This window comes from Vulpes lagopus, chromosome 4, assembly GCF_018345385.1.
Source record: "Vulpes lagopus strain Blue_001 chromosome 4, ASM1834538v1, whole genome shotgun sequence".
Taxonomy (NCBI): Eukaryota; Metazoa; Chordata; class Mammalia; order Carnivora; family Canidae; genus Vulpes; species Vulpes lagopus.
Genome location: NC_054827.1, coordinates 131,950,439 through 131,966,885, shown reverse-complemented (window position 1 = coordinate 131,966,885; position 16,447 = coordinate 131,950,439). Strand labels below are relative to the sequence as shown.

The window sequence follows — 16,447 nt, the reverse complement described above, 5'->3', positions numbered from 1 at the left end:
TTTGGACTTGAACCCCAGGCAGAGAAGAAGATCAAGCACTTCAATAGAGTAAAGGATGAATCTGAGGTTGAAGAGAAAGAAACAGGAAGAGAGAGAGAGATAGGGATAGGGAGAGGATGTATGTGTATGTATGTGTTGTATTCCTTTATGTGGTAGAGGGAAAGAGTATCTTTCCCCCAGCATGTTCTCCAAGATGACTTTGATGAAAGGGCATTAAAGAAGCAATGTAAATTAGGCAATTAAAACCGGAGTAGTCATCAGGGCAAGAGAAGAATGAGGCAGATGGAGAGTGCTTCCCCAATGAAAGAGGCAGGCTGGCCCCATCTTCACACTCTTCCATTAGGTGTTAGAGTCTGACTCTGCCATTTATCAAAGGGAAGCAAAACCCAGGCCCAGAGACCCCCTGGAAGGCTACTGTAAATAATCCAATCAAGACAGGAGGGAAAGAACAAGGTGGGCATGAGAGACTTAGGCATAGGGTGGGGGGTTCTAGGTGGGGAGAGTCTTTCCCTCTTACTGACTCTAATCATTCATCCCTTGCCCAGGGCATGAAGATAAGGCCCCCCGTTAAGCAGCACTGGCTGATTATAAGAACATTGGTGGCTTCTGTTCTCCAACAGCTTTGGGAGAATGGCAGAGGTGGGCAGAGGGTGACCTTCAAGGAACTTCCCTACAAACAAAGTGAGGGGACAGAAGAGCAGTTGGAGGATGACTTGGGGTTATAGGAAGGAATTTTTGTTTTTTAAAGATTATAGTCTTAGTGATGTTTTATTGCTTAGAAGCTGGAAATGCAGAGGCCAGTAGAGAAGGGGAAGATGGAAACACAAGAGGGATATATGAATAAGATAGAATGCAGGTGATGAGGGTATCTGGGTGGCTCAGTTTGTTAGGCGTCTGCCTTCAGCTCAGGTCATGATCCTAGGGTCCTGGGATTGAGTTCCCCTATCAGGCTCCCTGCTCAGCCAGGAGTCTGCTTCTCCCTCTGTCCCTCCCCCTGGCTCATGCTCATTCTCTCTCTCTCTCTCTCTCAGAAATAAACAAAATCTTTTTTAAAAAGGATCCAGGTGATGAGAGGAGGGAGCATAGCAGATATGAGAGAGTCAGCCTTGCCCAAGACAAGGGATGTTTGATGAGAGAAGGAAGGAAAGAATTAAGGGTGGCAACAGGCATATCTACCATGGCTGTGACACAAAGCCAAGGAAAAGCAGCACTGACAGCCTCAATTTTCTCTGTGGAAGTAAAGTCTTCCCCCGAGAGGAAGCAGGCGAGGGGAACACAAGGAGAGGAACAAAGTCCAGAAACAGTCACATGGGAAAAACACAGAGTTGGTGACTTTTTCTAAAAGAAATGTTAAGTTTGATGGAATAAGAAGAGACACACAGATCAATGGGACAGACCAGAGAGCACAGAAATAACCCCATGCATGTACAGCTAATTAACTTATGACAAGCCAAGAATACACAACTGAGAAAGGATGGTCTCTTCAATAAATGGTGCTGGGAAAGCTGGACAACCACATGTGGAAGAATGAAATGGGACCACGCCCTTATCCCCTCCACACAAACATCAACTTAAAATGGATAAAAGACTTCAACATAAGACTTGAAACCATAAAATTCCCAGAAGAAAACACAGGCAGTAAGCTCCTTGACATGGGTCTTGGCAATCGTTCTTTGGGTTTGACACCAAAAGCAAAGGCAACAAAAGCAAAAATAAACAAGTGGGATGACATCAACCCCCCAAATTTTCTGCACAGCAAAGGATACCATCAATGAAATGAAAAGGCAACCTACTGGGGCACCCTGGTGGCTCAGTGGCTGAGTGTCTGCCTTTGGCCCAGGTCATGATCCCAAAGTCCAGGGATTGAGTCCCATATCAGGTTCCCTACAGGGAGCCTGCTTTTCCCTCTACCTATGTATGTCTCTCTGTGTTTCTCATGAATAAATAAATAAAATCTTTTTTAAAAAATGGGAGGTAAAAATGAAGACATAGTGACAGATGGGGGCAGAAGTGAGGAATAAGGTGTGGGGAAGTGAACAGATGAGGAATGTACTCTGGGTAGGGCCTGGAGAGGGCAGGGAATGGAGCCAGGAAGAGGATGGAGAGCTGGGAGGGAAAGGCCAAGGGATCAGAGGTCTCCAAAAGGTCAAAGCACAGGTGTTACAGGAACAAGGAAATGTTTTCAACCCTGGCTGCATGCATCCCTTGGGAAGCTTTTAAAGACATAGAAAAGGCAAAGGCCCACTCCTAAAGACACCCTCCAAAGACTCTGATTCAATTGACCTGGGATTGGGCCTGGTCAGGGCAATTCCAATGTGTGGTCAAGGCCAAGAACCACTAGAACAAGATAATGACTGCTGAGGCACTTGAAACACTCTGATCACGCATGTCACATTGCTTGTCCTTGCACACATTCTCAACATCCTTCTCTCCCATCTGGCAAATTTCTATTTCACCTTTAAGATTCAAGGTAGATGGTGGAGCCTGGGTGGCTGAGCATCTGCCTTTGGCTCAGGTCGTGATCCCAGGGTCCTGGGATTGAGTCCCGCATCAGACTCCCGGCAGGGAACCTGCTTCTCCCTCTGCCTATGTCTCTGCCTCTCTCTGCGTCTCTCACGAATAGATAAATAAAACTTTTTTTTTTAAGATTTTATTTATCTATTCGTGAGAGACGCAGAGAGAGAGAGAGAGAGAGAAAGAGGGGTGCAGAGACACAGGCAGAGGGAGAAGCAGGCTCCATGCAAGTAGCCCAACATGGGACTCGATCCCGGGGCTCCAGGATCAGGCCCAGGGCTGAAGGCGGCACTAAACAGCTGAGCCACCCGGCCTGCCCCATAAATCTTAAAAAAAAAAAAAAAAAAAAAAGATTCAAGGTATTCAAGGTAGAGATCACCTTGTTGTGCACTGTCTTCGTGCCCCTCCAGGCAGATTGCAGGGCTCCTTCTTCTATACTCTCAAACCTCCATACACTTCTCTCTCTGACAGCATCACTCCCACTGTTATTTTTGCCTTTTGAGTTTCCTATTAGACCGTGAGCTCCAGCAACCAGAAGAGTAGCGTAGCACACAGTAGGTGTTCAATGCATGCTCAGAGAAAAAAATCAGTGAATACGATGAAAAAAAAAAAAAAGCCAAGTGTTTCAACATCTCAAGAACTGTTTACATTAAAAGTCTAGCTCCTCTCCAGCTTTTATCCCATGCAGCATCTGAGCAAGAGTTAAAATAAAATCTTTCAATATACTATCCAGACCAATTTATTTTGCTCCTCGGTCTCGGCTCAAGAAATTCTTATGCAATTCCGCCATAGAAGAAAAGGCTATTTACAGTCCAAAGTATATGTTTTGTGACCCAGAACAGGCTGGTATACTTCTCTGCCAGACGTGATTTCTTATTGCTGTCATGCTCCCAGCTCCGAGTTCTCCAAGCTTTGGTATGAACAGCACTAATGGCTCAGCAGAGGCTCCGGTAGGTGGGGTACAGTGCTCCTGTCACCACCATGCCCCCCAGCACCCCATTCTGGCCCTCCCTCCCTTCCCTTCCTTCCTCATATTTACCACCAGCATTGTTAGTAACCATGATCGAAAGGGAATCACATATGCTGGGAAATAGCAACACAGCAATCGTATAGATACTAAAAAGTATGGGGAACCAATGAACGCTCTGTGGATATAAAAGTGAAAGGCTACCACCCCCCTCACGCATCTCTTGCTTCTGCTCTTCTCCATGTAAGACATTTTAGCCTGCTTTCCCCGATCCTAATACCACAGTGACACTCAGAAGTTGGGGCATTCAGGCCACCTCCATTTATCTTTGCCTCCCATGATGTTACTACAGATTTAAGATCGAAGACCACTTGGCCTAATACTCCCTAGGAATTGGAGGGATGGAGGGAGTTAAATCCACTGACACATGGGCTAGACCCTAAGTGAGAATTCCGGGCATTGCCTCTGCATTTCCCAGACTAGCAGCACTGGATGGTCCTTCATGGCTTTCTTATCCTACCGAATTCTGCCCATTTTCCTTAAAGTGTTCCTCTGGTAAACTGAGTCTCCCCTTCCCATCTCCTCCATGCCTGCTTTCAGGCCCTCATCACTCATCAGTTTCTTTCTAAATCTGCAAGCGTAATGGCTCTGCAGTCTAGCCTGACACATTTTGCCCTGTATCATTCTAAACACAAACCAAGGGCAGGCCGGGTGGCTCAGTGGTTTGGCACCGCCTTCAGCCCAGGGCCTGATCAGACCCGGGATCGAGTCCCATGTTGGGCTCCCTGCATGGAGCCTGCTTCTCCCTTTGCCTGTGTCTCTGCCTCTCTCTCTCTCTCTCTCTCTCTCTCTCTCTCTCTGTGTGTGTGTGTGTGTGTGTGTGTGTGTCTCATGAATAAATAAATAAAATCTTAAAAAAAAATAAACACAAACTGATCATGTAGATCTCCTGCTTGAAAACACCTTCTGGTCCCTTGTTTGAATTCTGCTCACTCTGTGAGCCACTTCAAACTCCCCTATGCTAGTCTCAATCGAGCCTTCTGGTCACATCTCCCACCACTGTACTCCCGCCCCCCGTCTTGTTCTCTACACTATAGCCACAGTCAACTTTCTTGACAATGCCAAGCCCCTTCTCAACTCTTCCCCGTGCACATGGAGTTTGTTTCCTCTACCTAGGTATGTCTTTTGCCTTCATTTCCCCTACCCCCACCCTATACCCTGCCTGAAAACTATAAATCCTTCAAAACCCAGCTCCTTTAGCCTTTCTCTGATTCCTAAACACAATGATGGCTGCCCCCACCTCTGTGCTAGGTATGTAACAGGCCGTTCATATCAGCACTTCTATATTACACTATAAATGCCAACTGAGATGTCTAACTCCCCTCCTAAATTATAAGTTCCTTGAGAGTGGTGACTGTTTTATTCACTTTATAGGATATAACTTACATATCATAAAGCTCACTCTGAATGTACAATTCAGGGGTGTTTAGCATATTCACAGAGTCATACAACTATTACTATGATCTAACGGCAGAACTCTATTGACACATTTGAGCAATACAGAGATGGTTCTGCTCCTAGATTTCTGGTAGTTGGATGGGGCTCCAAAACTTTGCCATTGTCTCCAAAGTTATTTGTCATGCTGTTATGATTCAACATCAATTCAGGAGGATCAATTCCTATTCCAGAGCTGGGTGTAAGTTGAATTAAAAGTGAGACAAGAGCTAATATTACTACTGCCGCTGCTCCCCTGCATGCACACAGAGAAACATCTGTGATACCCTGACATGCATTTCCTCTCTATCTGGTAACAGCCCCACAATTTTTCTTGGGGAATCAACTTTTCTACACACTCATTCCTTCATTCAACAGATTCTCTGGTGTGCTCTACTGTGCAAAAGATATGGTTCTAACTATGAAGGTTATAGCAGTGCACAAAACTGACAAAATAAAAATACCTACTCTTGGGCAGCTTACATTCTAGGGGTTCAGCCCATGTGTTTCAGGCAGAGATGATGCTGCCCGTTATTTTGTAGAGGACATGGCCCGGGCCCAGCCAGTCAGAGTAGCAAATCCTCATGGCTATGGTGACTGGCTCAAGGAAAAGCATGTGACCCACACAAAGGCAGCCCTAAGATTGTTGCCAGAATGCTCAGAAAAGGGGTGCTCTCTTTTCTCTTTTTCTAAAACTAGAAGATATGAGTCTGGAGCTTTGAGAGGTCACCATGAAGAGGCAACCTGAGTTATTAGCATGAACCTATGAGCAAGCAGATCCACGAGACAGAGAGAAAGGAGGAAGCTCTAATGACATTGTTGGAATCCCTAAAAGAAGAAGCCATGCCTACCACATAATACCCCTAGACTCCTTGGGTATTAAAGTCAATTGATTTTTTGGTGTGTGCTTAAACCATTTTAAACTGAGTTTTCTCCTATTAGCAACTAAATAAAAAATGCTTCGTTAAAAAACAGAGTATTTTTTATGAGGCCTAAACAAAACTAAGTAAACGAGGGTTACTTAAATTCTATAACCAATAAAGCTTTCCAGAAACCGAGAGTCACTAAGATCCCAACACTAAAATGTAATCCCATAATTCTGATGACATCCTAATACAAACCCATGCTGGAACCTGTAGTTAAACCTGCCCCCTCTGTTTCTCTTTTCTGAGACCTCTAGGCAACTGTCAAAGAAAATTTTGTCAATAATGACCAGAAACTCTTCTCTCCATACCCTGTCTACTCCCTGTGTGCTCCCATGACATTCATTCATTGGAATTGGAATTGGAATTGGAAATGGACAAATGGCCCAGGGAAGCCCAATGTTTGTTTGTCCCACTCTTCAATTAAACTTCACAATTTCTTCATTTTCATTTTTCTGCTACACAATTTTATTTCCACTGAGGAGTTAACAGCCAATTTCTACCCTGAGCAATGTTGCCTTTTGAACTAGACCTCAAAGTATTAAGGAAATAAAATAACTCAGATTTTGTTTCTTTTAGGAAGGAGAGGCAAAATAAGGCTGGTTTCCTGAAATTACTCATGAAAGTAAACTCCCAATGTGACGAAAATGATAAGAACTTCTCTCTGAACAAAAGAGGCCAAGGCTATGGGTCACTGAGATCACAGGATTAGAACCTTGGAAGTTTCTTTTATTTATTTATTTTTTTAAGATTTATTTATTTGAGAGAGAGTGTGTGCGTGCACGTGAGAGAGGTAGGGGCAGAGGGAGAGAGAAAGAATCCTCAAACAGACTCCCCAACTGAGCGCAAAGCCAGCCATGGGGCTGGATCCCAGGACCTTGAGATCATGACCTGAGCTGAAACCAAGAGTCAAAGGCTCATCCAACTGAGCCACCCAGGAGTCCATAACCTTGAAAGTTTCTAACAGCTTCACACAGCTCATTCACAGGGCAACTACCCAGGCTTTATGGTACAAGGGTGATTTCAATAGCTAGGTCTTACCTACCTAAGGGTTTTTTCAAGCCCACTCAACTTAATTGCCTGAGGACTCACTTTGTTAAATATCCCAAGTGGAGCTGAGGAGACTCAAAGAGATGTACCAGATACTTTTCTTCAAGAAATTCAATCAGAATGGGTAATGAGAAGGAACAGTTATTAAACAAACTCACGGGCAGTGTGGGTGGCTCAGTAGTTTAGCACCACCTTCAGTCCAGGGCGTGATCCTGGGGACCAGGGATCAAGTCCCGTGTTGGGTTCTCAGCATGGAGCCTGCGTCTCCCTCTGCCTGTGTCTCTGCCCCTCTCTCTCTCTCTCTGTCTCTCATGAAAAAATAAATAAAATCTTAAAAAAAAATAAACAAACAATGGCTGAAGTAGGTAGAGAATCTTATGAGAAAAAAAGTATTTGGGGGACACCTAGGTGGCTCAGTGGTTGAGCATCTGCCTTTGGTTCAGGTCATGATCCCAGAGTCCTGGGATCCAGTCCCACATCAGGCTCCGCGTAGGGAGCCTGCTTCTCCTTCTGCCTGTGTCTCTGCCTCTCTCTCTCTGAGTCTCTCATGAATGAATGAATGAATGAATGAATAAATAAATAAATAAATAAATAAAAGAATGAAGACCTTGAAAGCAGTCACCTTGGGATAGTATATATGCTTATCCCAAGGATATTTTCTCTGCTCAATTTCTAAGCCATTTGCATTGTTTAGAAGAGCCTCAACGTCTTCGGAAAATTAACGTATGTTTTTAATACAGCTCTAGATTTTTATGACCAAGTTGGATGAATATGGTCAATGAGCAAGCTTGAAGATACTGGCTTAGATGGGAAGAAGTAGGTGAGCGATAAAGTAATGACACAGGTTTTCTTGACTAACTGACAAGCTGGGCCTCAGGTCATTTCTACCAGAGAGTATGGAACAATGGCAGATTCTGTGAAAGAGGGTAACTACTTGACTATGTCATTGGCTGAGACCTCCTTGGAAAGGACTCCTGAGTTGAATCTTGAAGGTTCAACAGGAATCTTCCAGACAGATAATGGTGTATGTTCGGGGGTATGTTTGTTTTTAAAAGGCTCCCTGTCATCAGGAAATGGGATGGAAGGCTACTTTATCCCAGTTATCGGACCAGACTCTTCTGTACTAGCTACCACCTGAATTTTTCTTTTCTTTTTTTTTTTTTTAATTTTATTTATTTATTCATGAGAGAGAGAGAGAGAGAGAGAGGCAGAAACATAGGCAGAGGGAGAAGCAGGCTCCATGCAAGGAGCCCAATGTGGGACTTGATCCTGGGTCTCCAGGATCACACCCTGGGCTGAAGGCAGCGCTAAACCGCTGAGCCATCTGGGCTGCCCCTTTCTTTTCTTTCTTTTTCTTTTTCTTTTTCTTTTCTTTTCTTTTCTTTTCTTTTCTTTTTTCTTTTCTTTCCTTTCCTTTTCTTTTCTTTTCTTTTCTTTCTTTTTTTAAGATTTTATTTGCCACCTGAATTTTTAAGTAAAAAAAAAAAAAATGACTGGGCTATATACTCCACTAAAATAAGAATACTGCTTTCCTTGTAAAATGCATCACATTCTATACCAACACATGATAGCAGTAGTTGTCATTAAAAAACCATGCTGGGGATGCCTGGGTGGCTCAGCAGTTGAGGGTCTGCCTTCGGCCCAGGGGGTAATTCTGGAGACCCGGGATCAAGTCCCACATCGGGCTCCCCGCATGGAGCCTGCTTCTCCCTCTCTCTGTGTCTCTCATGAATAAATAAATAAAATCTTTAAAAAAAAAAAAGTGCTGGATAATTGTGTCATTATCTCTTATACAACTACCAACAAACAAAAGCAACTTGAGTACCATTAGAAAGAATGAATACATTAGCATAATAAACTGTAAGTGACAGTAAGAAATTCCTAGAAGTTATCTGATTTGTTCACTTCCATTTAGAGGAAAACACAGCATTTTATATGCTTGCCAGCTTTGTCTTTACAGTTTCCATAGAGAGCTTATCTTGCAATGTAATAAAAGATTTTAAATGCTAAAGAATTCCTAAAAGGAACCATTCTCAACAGTTTAACCTGTGTTTTTTAAAAGGACATGTGTATTTGCCCTGATTTTCCAAAACTAATATGCCTGTTCAAATATGTATCTACAAAGAAAATCTACTCCCTGCCCTTAAATTACCACAGTGGGGATCTAAGAATCAGCTCAAAGTTCCTAATTTTCCTGTGTGAATTTAGGTTTATCACATTGTTTTTGGCTGTTTTGTATAAAAAGAACATTACCTGTTGTTCACATACCTCTACTGAGCTTGGCGTTTATTTCGTTATGTTTTATTTTAGTTCTATGTTGAAACGGAACATGCAGTATTATATAAAGGAGAAAATGGCTGGGACGTCCTTAAGGATTTTAATTCAGAACTGAGAGACTTTAATACCCATCTGTCCATGGTTTAAATCTACTTACTTAAAAACTCAGAATTTGCTGAGTGGTTTGTATCCTAACAAATATGGATTCCACTATTCATCTTTCACTTGCAGTCCTAAGTCTATGTGTAATTCAAACTGTTATAGCAATTACTTCTTCCTTATTCTATTACTGTGAGATGAAGAGTTGAATCCCACACCACACTGTGTGTGGACTAGCATCCATCCTGACACAGAGAAAGGGATATACAATAAAATTAAGGTGGTTTTCTTAAGGCCTGAATTTAATCAGCACCAGATCAAAGAGAATACTCAATGGGGGAGTTCTGCTCTAGACAAACCCAACAATGGTTGAAGACTCAACAATGGCTAAGATGCTGTTTTAGAAGACTCACCACTGACACCTCATTGTCCATATGTAAGTATTCACAGGCTATCACGTGCAATGCTAGTTGGGAAAATCTGACATAGTTTTAGTTTCCTGTTATAATCAACTAAAATACTTTTATATTATATTACTAGAGTCATGCAATTGCTACATAAATACAGGTAAGTTCAGTTGATTCTCCTATCTTATTTTAACGATCTACTTTTCCACCACATGACTGAACAATAAAAAGCAAAAACATGTCATTTTAGCAAACCATGTTTAACATCAAAACAGTCATCTATCACATATATTTGTTCACGTTTTAATATTCAACTGCTTCTCTGTATTGAAACATGTGAAAGTGTGTCTGACCTGGAAGTACTTCTGACATGGATCACTGGACGCCAGCAGTGGTGCAGGAAATAGGTTATAATTTGAAATCTGAAAAGAGGGATCATTTGAGAAATTAAAACCCCAAATAACAAGCACAGAAGAAAAAAAGCATAGCATTGACAATTCTTCCAAAAGCTGTCAAAAATGTTAAACAATTTTTGGCAGAAAATATCCAAATTTTTGTTTATTTATAGTTGGTCACAACACATTTGACTGAAATTTAAATTTCTGCTTAGCCACATTTCCCACAAACATTTCTTGAGATTCTTTTTCCATGCCAGGCTGGAGTTACCTATCTGTCTGTCTGTCTATGTGTCTCAACTTTCCAATGCTTTTTCTCATAAAAACATAAAATTCAGAAGGCAATAAGGAAAAAATTGGTATATTTCACCACATAAAAATGTAAACATTCTGTTTGGGAGTAAAAAACGACTATAAACACAGTGAATACAAAAAAAACAAACTGAAAGAAATTAACACTACAATGACATAAAAGGGCTAATTTCATTTATATAAAAGAGCTCTTTGATGTTATTAAGAAAAGTATGAACAAACCTATAGGAAAATGAGCAAAGGACAGGACAAGTCCTAAGAGAAATACAAATAAACATATAAATAACTAACGTCACTCAAAACTAAAGAAAACGTAAATTTAAATAACAATGACTCTGGGCATCTGGGTGGTTCAGTGGTTGAGTGTCTGCCTTCAGCTCAGGTCCTGATCCTGGAGTCCTGGGATAGAGCCTGCTTCTCCCTCTGCCTATGTCTCTGCCTGTCTCTGTGTGTGTGTCTCTCATGAATAAATAAGCAAAATCTTTATAAATAAATAAATAAATACTCACTGATATTCCTCTATCAGAATGCAAAGATTAAATTAAGCTTGATAACACATAACTACAGCAACAACACTGGAAATAGGACTTTTCAAAACTTGCTAATGGGAGTAGAAGCTGGCAAAACTCTTTGAAATATCCGAGCAAATTTAAGATGCACGGACCCCACTGTTCAGCAATTCCATATCTGAGTATGTTTCTAAAAGCAAAAAATTGGCAACTAACTATTCTTCAGTGGACAGCTGGTTCATTAAATTATGATACATCCATACACTGGGGTACTGTGCACTACTTGGAAAAACAAAGTAGACCCATATGAGCTGATATGAAAAAGGCTTTAAGACTTATCACTAAGAGGTGAGTAACATACATAGCAGAACAAAAGCAGTTTTGAGTAAGATTTTTTTAAAGCATATACATATATATGCATGTAAGTGCACACACACACATATATACATACATTTACACAGAAAATCTCTCAAAAGAATAATAAAGAACTAGACACAGTGGTAAACTGCCAAATTAGATACATAATAAGGAAAACGGAAAACAGACTGTTTTCAATGAGTTGCTATCAGGAATGTCACTTAGAATGATAATCTATTATATTAATTCAAATGCGGATACTGCATGATTCCATTTATAAAGTACAAAAACAGGAAAAACTTATCTTTGTCAGGGTAGTGATTTACTCTGGAGGGCAGGAAAGGGGGAGCAGCAAGAGGGTAGCCTCTGGGATGTTATGAGGGTAAATGTACTGTTTCTTGATCTGGATATGGAAATTCCTCAAGCTGCACCCTTACATGCACATTTCTGTATGCCTATTACAGTTATGTGAGATGTTTTCTCAAAAAGTCAAATGATGATAGTTTTCTAAAGCATTATTCAAACTGCATAACTTTCTATCTGTGAAGACAAAATTCTATTCTAACCTTTCCGAACTAGTAACCTTTAATGGGCATTGCTCCCAAATTTATGATTCAGATAATGACCTGACAACTTGGTCTACTGACCCACAATACATTTTTAATTATATTTCCACATATTGCAGGTAAGGCTCATTACTCTGGTATAATTAACAGGGTGGGTTTATTTTAAATTGTCCTGAAACAGCAAAAGATGCCTCCTCTATGTACCTTTGCTTTTGCCCTAGACCTTTCTCAGCTCCTGAAAAGTATTTTACAAATCGGTTTTTTTGTTTTTCTGTTTTTTTGTCCTCAGTGTACCTTAAGTTATAAGCAGAGACAGATGTGAGGTGACAGCTATTTCAAGACAATGAATACTAATAAACAGAGGAAAAGTTAAGAAGAGGCATGCTTATGGGAGCAAAAAGGCTTGAACAAACACTAAGAATCTAATATTTCAATATGTCTCATCTTAAAAAAAATTCCTTGTCTCCAGCATGAAAGAAACTGACTTCTATGAAGTTATGAATTGACATTCTGCTAATCACTTCATATTTTAAATGGTCCTGTGCTATTATTATCTGACTAATATTTATCCCATACATGCCATATGTTCCACTAGGAGCAGAGGATACTTCAGTGAATAAAAACACATTCCCCCTTCTTGTGGAACTTATAGACTAGTCCAGGAGATGGACATTAATCACAAAATCATTCACAAATCAGTGTATAAGCATATATGACCAGGAGGAAAAGAACTCAGTTCTGTGAGAAGATGGAATGAAGCAAATGGGATAGACTAGAGTCAGGATACACTTTCGGAGAAAGTGCAATTTAAATTGCAATTTGAGGAAGAAACAGGATTTAGCTAGGTAAACATTTATTAAACACCTGCCATGTGTAAGGTACTCCTTGGCCACAGGACTAAAGAACAAATATGCAGAGTTATTTTCCCCTAGGTATTTATATTCTTGATGAATAAGCCTGATCTGGCTAAAAAGTTTCTAAGGACTCTGTGGCATGGATTAGTTCTGCAGAAGAAATAACCTGAGAAATTCAAAAGCACTCAAGTATGGTTTAAGAATAATCTGTAGCTGGGCCACTTGGGTGGCTCAGTCAATTAAACGTCCAACTCTTGATACAGCTTAGGTCATGATCTCAGGGTTGTGAGATGGAGCCTCATGATGCATCTGGCTCCACATATAGCAGGGAGTCCACCTGAGATTCTCTCTCTCCCTCTTCCGCTGCCTCTCTTGCCACACACACCCGCTCCCTCTCCCTCTCAAATCAACAAATAAATCTTAAAAAGAAGAAGAAGAAGAAGAAGAAGAAGAAGAAGAAGAAGAAGAATCATCTTCTGTAGCTGTGCTGTCCAATATGGTAGCCACTAGGAGCAACTGGAGCTACTAACACTTGAAATGTGACTAGTGAAACTAAGGAACAAAATTTCTAACTTTATTTCATTTTAATTAATTTAAATCTAAACTTACAAACTGACACTTGACTCTCTGGGGGAACTTCTTGGGTAGGTGAATCTACTTTCTCAACTATACATTTTATGAAATCTAAATCATCATCAAGTATTTCTAATGAAAATTCCTCATCCAAGTTGAGTGCTAGAAGTGAAAAACACCTGATTTTAATGACTTTGCATGAAAAAAAGTAAAATATCTCACTAATAATTTTAGAATATTGGTTACATGTTGAAATGAGTATATTTTGGATACAATGAGTTAAATAAAACATACTGGCAAAATGGATTTCACCTGTTTTTGTAATGTGGTTACTATTCAAATGTAATTCGTAATTTTACAAATTTCAAACTACATATATGGCTCACATTACTTTTCTGTTGAAGAAGCACTGATTTAGGGAATGGGGCAGAATCTGAAACTTCGCCCTAATCAAAATATTATTTACCTTTTCCATAAAAGCAAAGACAGGCAGAAACACTACCTCAGCTGTAAAGCTAGGGAAGGTCCGCCAGTATTCAGAACAGGTGCCTGTTTCCATGAAATCATATACTGAGTTCAAAGACACCAGAGACTCAGGTAGGCCATTACCTGCTCCATGTTAAGAATACAGCTGTGATTTTAAAACAAAGCATGAAATTATGTAAGTGAAACAATCTAGTAACAATAATTTCCTTCTAGCAGCGTTTTCATGTGTCCTATTAACGAAAATTCATAATCCTTCTGTGCCTTGTGATAATGCCATTAAAGCTCAGTAAATGTCCAAGAGGACCCCAGAAGAGTGTCCCCAAGCAGAAATCATGTAAGTACTATTAAACAAATGAATAAGTGAATAAATAAATGCCCACTTGTATTTGGTTCAGTATAAGATCCTTTGTGATTTTTCCCCTCATTGGATATAAATATATAAATTCAAAATTTTATATATTATCAACTCAATTTTTTCTATTATAACCATCTAAATCTCAATGTCTTTATTTTTGTCAATATGAAAAGTCCCTGATCAAGAATGCTGTATCTGGGATCCCTGGGTGGCGCAGCGGTTTGGCGCCTGCCTTTGGCCCAGGGCGCGATCCTAGAGACCCGGGATCGAATCCCACGTCGGGCTCCCGGTGCATGGAGCCTGCTTCTCCCTCTGCCTATGTCTCTGCCTCTCTCTCTCTCTCACTGTGTGCCTATCATAAATAAATAAAATTTAAAAAAAAAATAAGAGTCTAAAAAAAAAAAAAAGAATGCTGTATCTCACTAGAATTGTGCCCAATGTGTACTGATTATTCTTTTTATTTGTGATATTGTATTTGTAATTTAGAATAAAGATTTTCCCCTCCATTTTTATTGTGTATTTTGTCGTTTTTCATGTAATTACAATTACTGTACCCATAAGGTTTCTAGTAGGAAACAGATGACACGATCAAATAGAATAATTTGAGTCAGGTTTAATTAAGGGACTATTTAAAAAAAAAAAAAAAAGGCTGTCAGGTAGAAAAACCACAAGGAGTAATGCAGACTCCAGAAGTAGCAAGAGCAAGTTACCACCTCTCATCTGAGGGACAAGATAGCTGTATGCAGAAGGGCACTGCCCTACAGGGCCACCATCTGCATTGGAGGGTCCCCCAGCAGCTTTCAGCAGCCCTGCACAAAACTACGATCTTCTCCTGCTCTCATTGCCTGACCTTCTGACTACAAGGTTAAGAAACTATTCCTGAGTAAGCTAAAGTTGTGTGTAACTCTTCTTTTTCCAAGAAATAGATGAAAACTCACATTCATTCATCTATTCAGATACAGCTCAAGTACCGTACCCTTGAAAAGATTTTCTTTGAACTACCTAATTATTTTAACCACTATTATCCCACACTAAAGTTTGTACTTATTTCTATTATTACATATAACACATGATACGAAGTTTTTAATTTTATCTTTTTCCTAACAGAGGCTAAGTTCCTTGAAGAAAGGACTGCTTCACTTATTTTTATTTTATTATTTTTCATTGAGGTGTAAGTCACACAACATTATATAGTTTCAGTTGTACAATGTTGTGAATCAAAATATTTGAATGTACTGCAAAAAGATCACCACAATAAGTCCAATTAATATCCGTCAACACACACAGAAAATTTTTGTTCTTGTGAGGAGACCTTTCTATGTACTTTTAAATGATGCCAAAGAGGGACTATAGAAATAAATAAAAATCAAATAATTTCACTTTACCTGCCTTTCTTGAATATACCCCAAAAAGTCTGACTGATTCCTCTCAGTTTACCTCACAGTCTCTTTCCTGTTCACTTCCTCTTCAGACCATTGGTTATGCAACCTTCACACAGTTCTAGCACTCCAGATCCAGCCTCAGCCTAATTTCTCCTGATACCTCCTCCCAGGTGTATTCTTGTTCCATAATAGCATAAACACTGCTGCGTTCACAATCACTCCTTTATCCCAAAACTTTAAGAATAAAGTTCTTTCAGCCATTGACAATCCAATACCCCAACTCTAGAACCTCTCACTTACTTAACTCCTTCCTTACCTTTAAATAGTGACTTTCCCAAAAAATCTAGCCTTGGTGCAATCCTTTCAGAAACAACATTCCCTTGCTATAACAACTTTTTTATAACATTCTTTTACTATCTTGAAGTGAAACTTGTAGATAAATAATCTATCTATACACATAAATTCCAGAAAAGGAGAAATAAAAGGAGAGATACATTTCAGTAAGCAAATTTTCAGGCCCAACTACACTAGCAGTCATAAGGAAGTCATCAGACACCTGCATCTCTGGGTAGATTCACTGTGAGTGCAACAACTATAAATGCAAACTGACAGAGGCATGTGTTCTTTGTCAGCCCAAAAATCATGATTTGCACTGCTGTCAATAGTGGCAATTTCAAAATGCTGAACAATTCTAAGAGAATTTCAAAAAATGTTAAATACAACTTATCTTACAATTAGGAATTTCCACTTCTGAGAGATATAATGTATGTTAAAGCCATAAAAAATACTTTATGTTTAGAACTTACAGGCACAGATCATTATAAACATGCTGTTTGCCCACATGAACATTTGGTAGGGTGTTTATAAGCTTTGCAGAAGAGGACATTCTCGTTATATAGGGCTGTCCTGGGTATACTGCAAGGCATC

The 16,447-nt window shown here is 40.0% G+C and overlaps 1 protein-coding gene across 7 annotated transcripts in view; it reads right to left on the bottom strand.

The window, feature by feature from the left end:
• APBB2 (amyloid beta precursor protein binding family B member 2) overlaps window positions 1-16,447 on the bottom strand; it is a 369,758-nt gene that overhangs the window by 193,186 nt on the left and 160,125 nt on the right. For 2 of the 7 annotated variants that reach the window (XM_041752057.1, XM_041752058.1), the window contains one exon: window positions 10,085-10,153. The exons of the other annotated variants lie outside the window; for them this stretch is intronic. In XM_041752057.1, coding sequence (XP_041607991.1) covers window positions 10,085-10,103 — 19 coding nt within the window. In that variant the 5' untranslated portion in view covers window positions 10,104-10,153. The remainder of the gene's footprint in view (window positions 1-10,084; window positions 10,154-16,447) is intronic. 7 annotated transcript variants of the gene reach the window in all.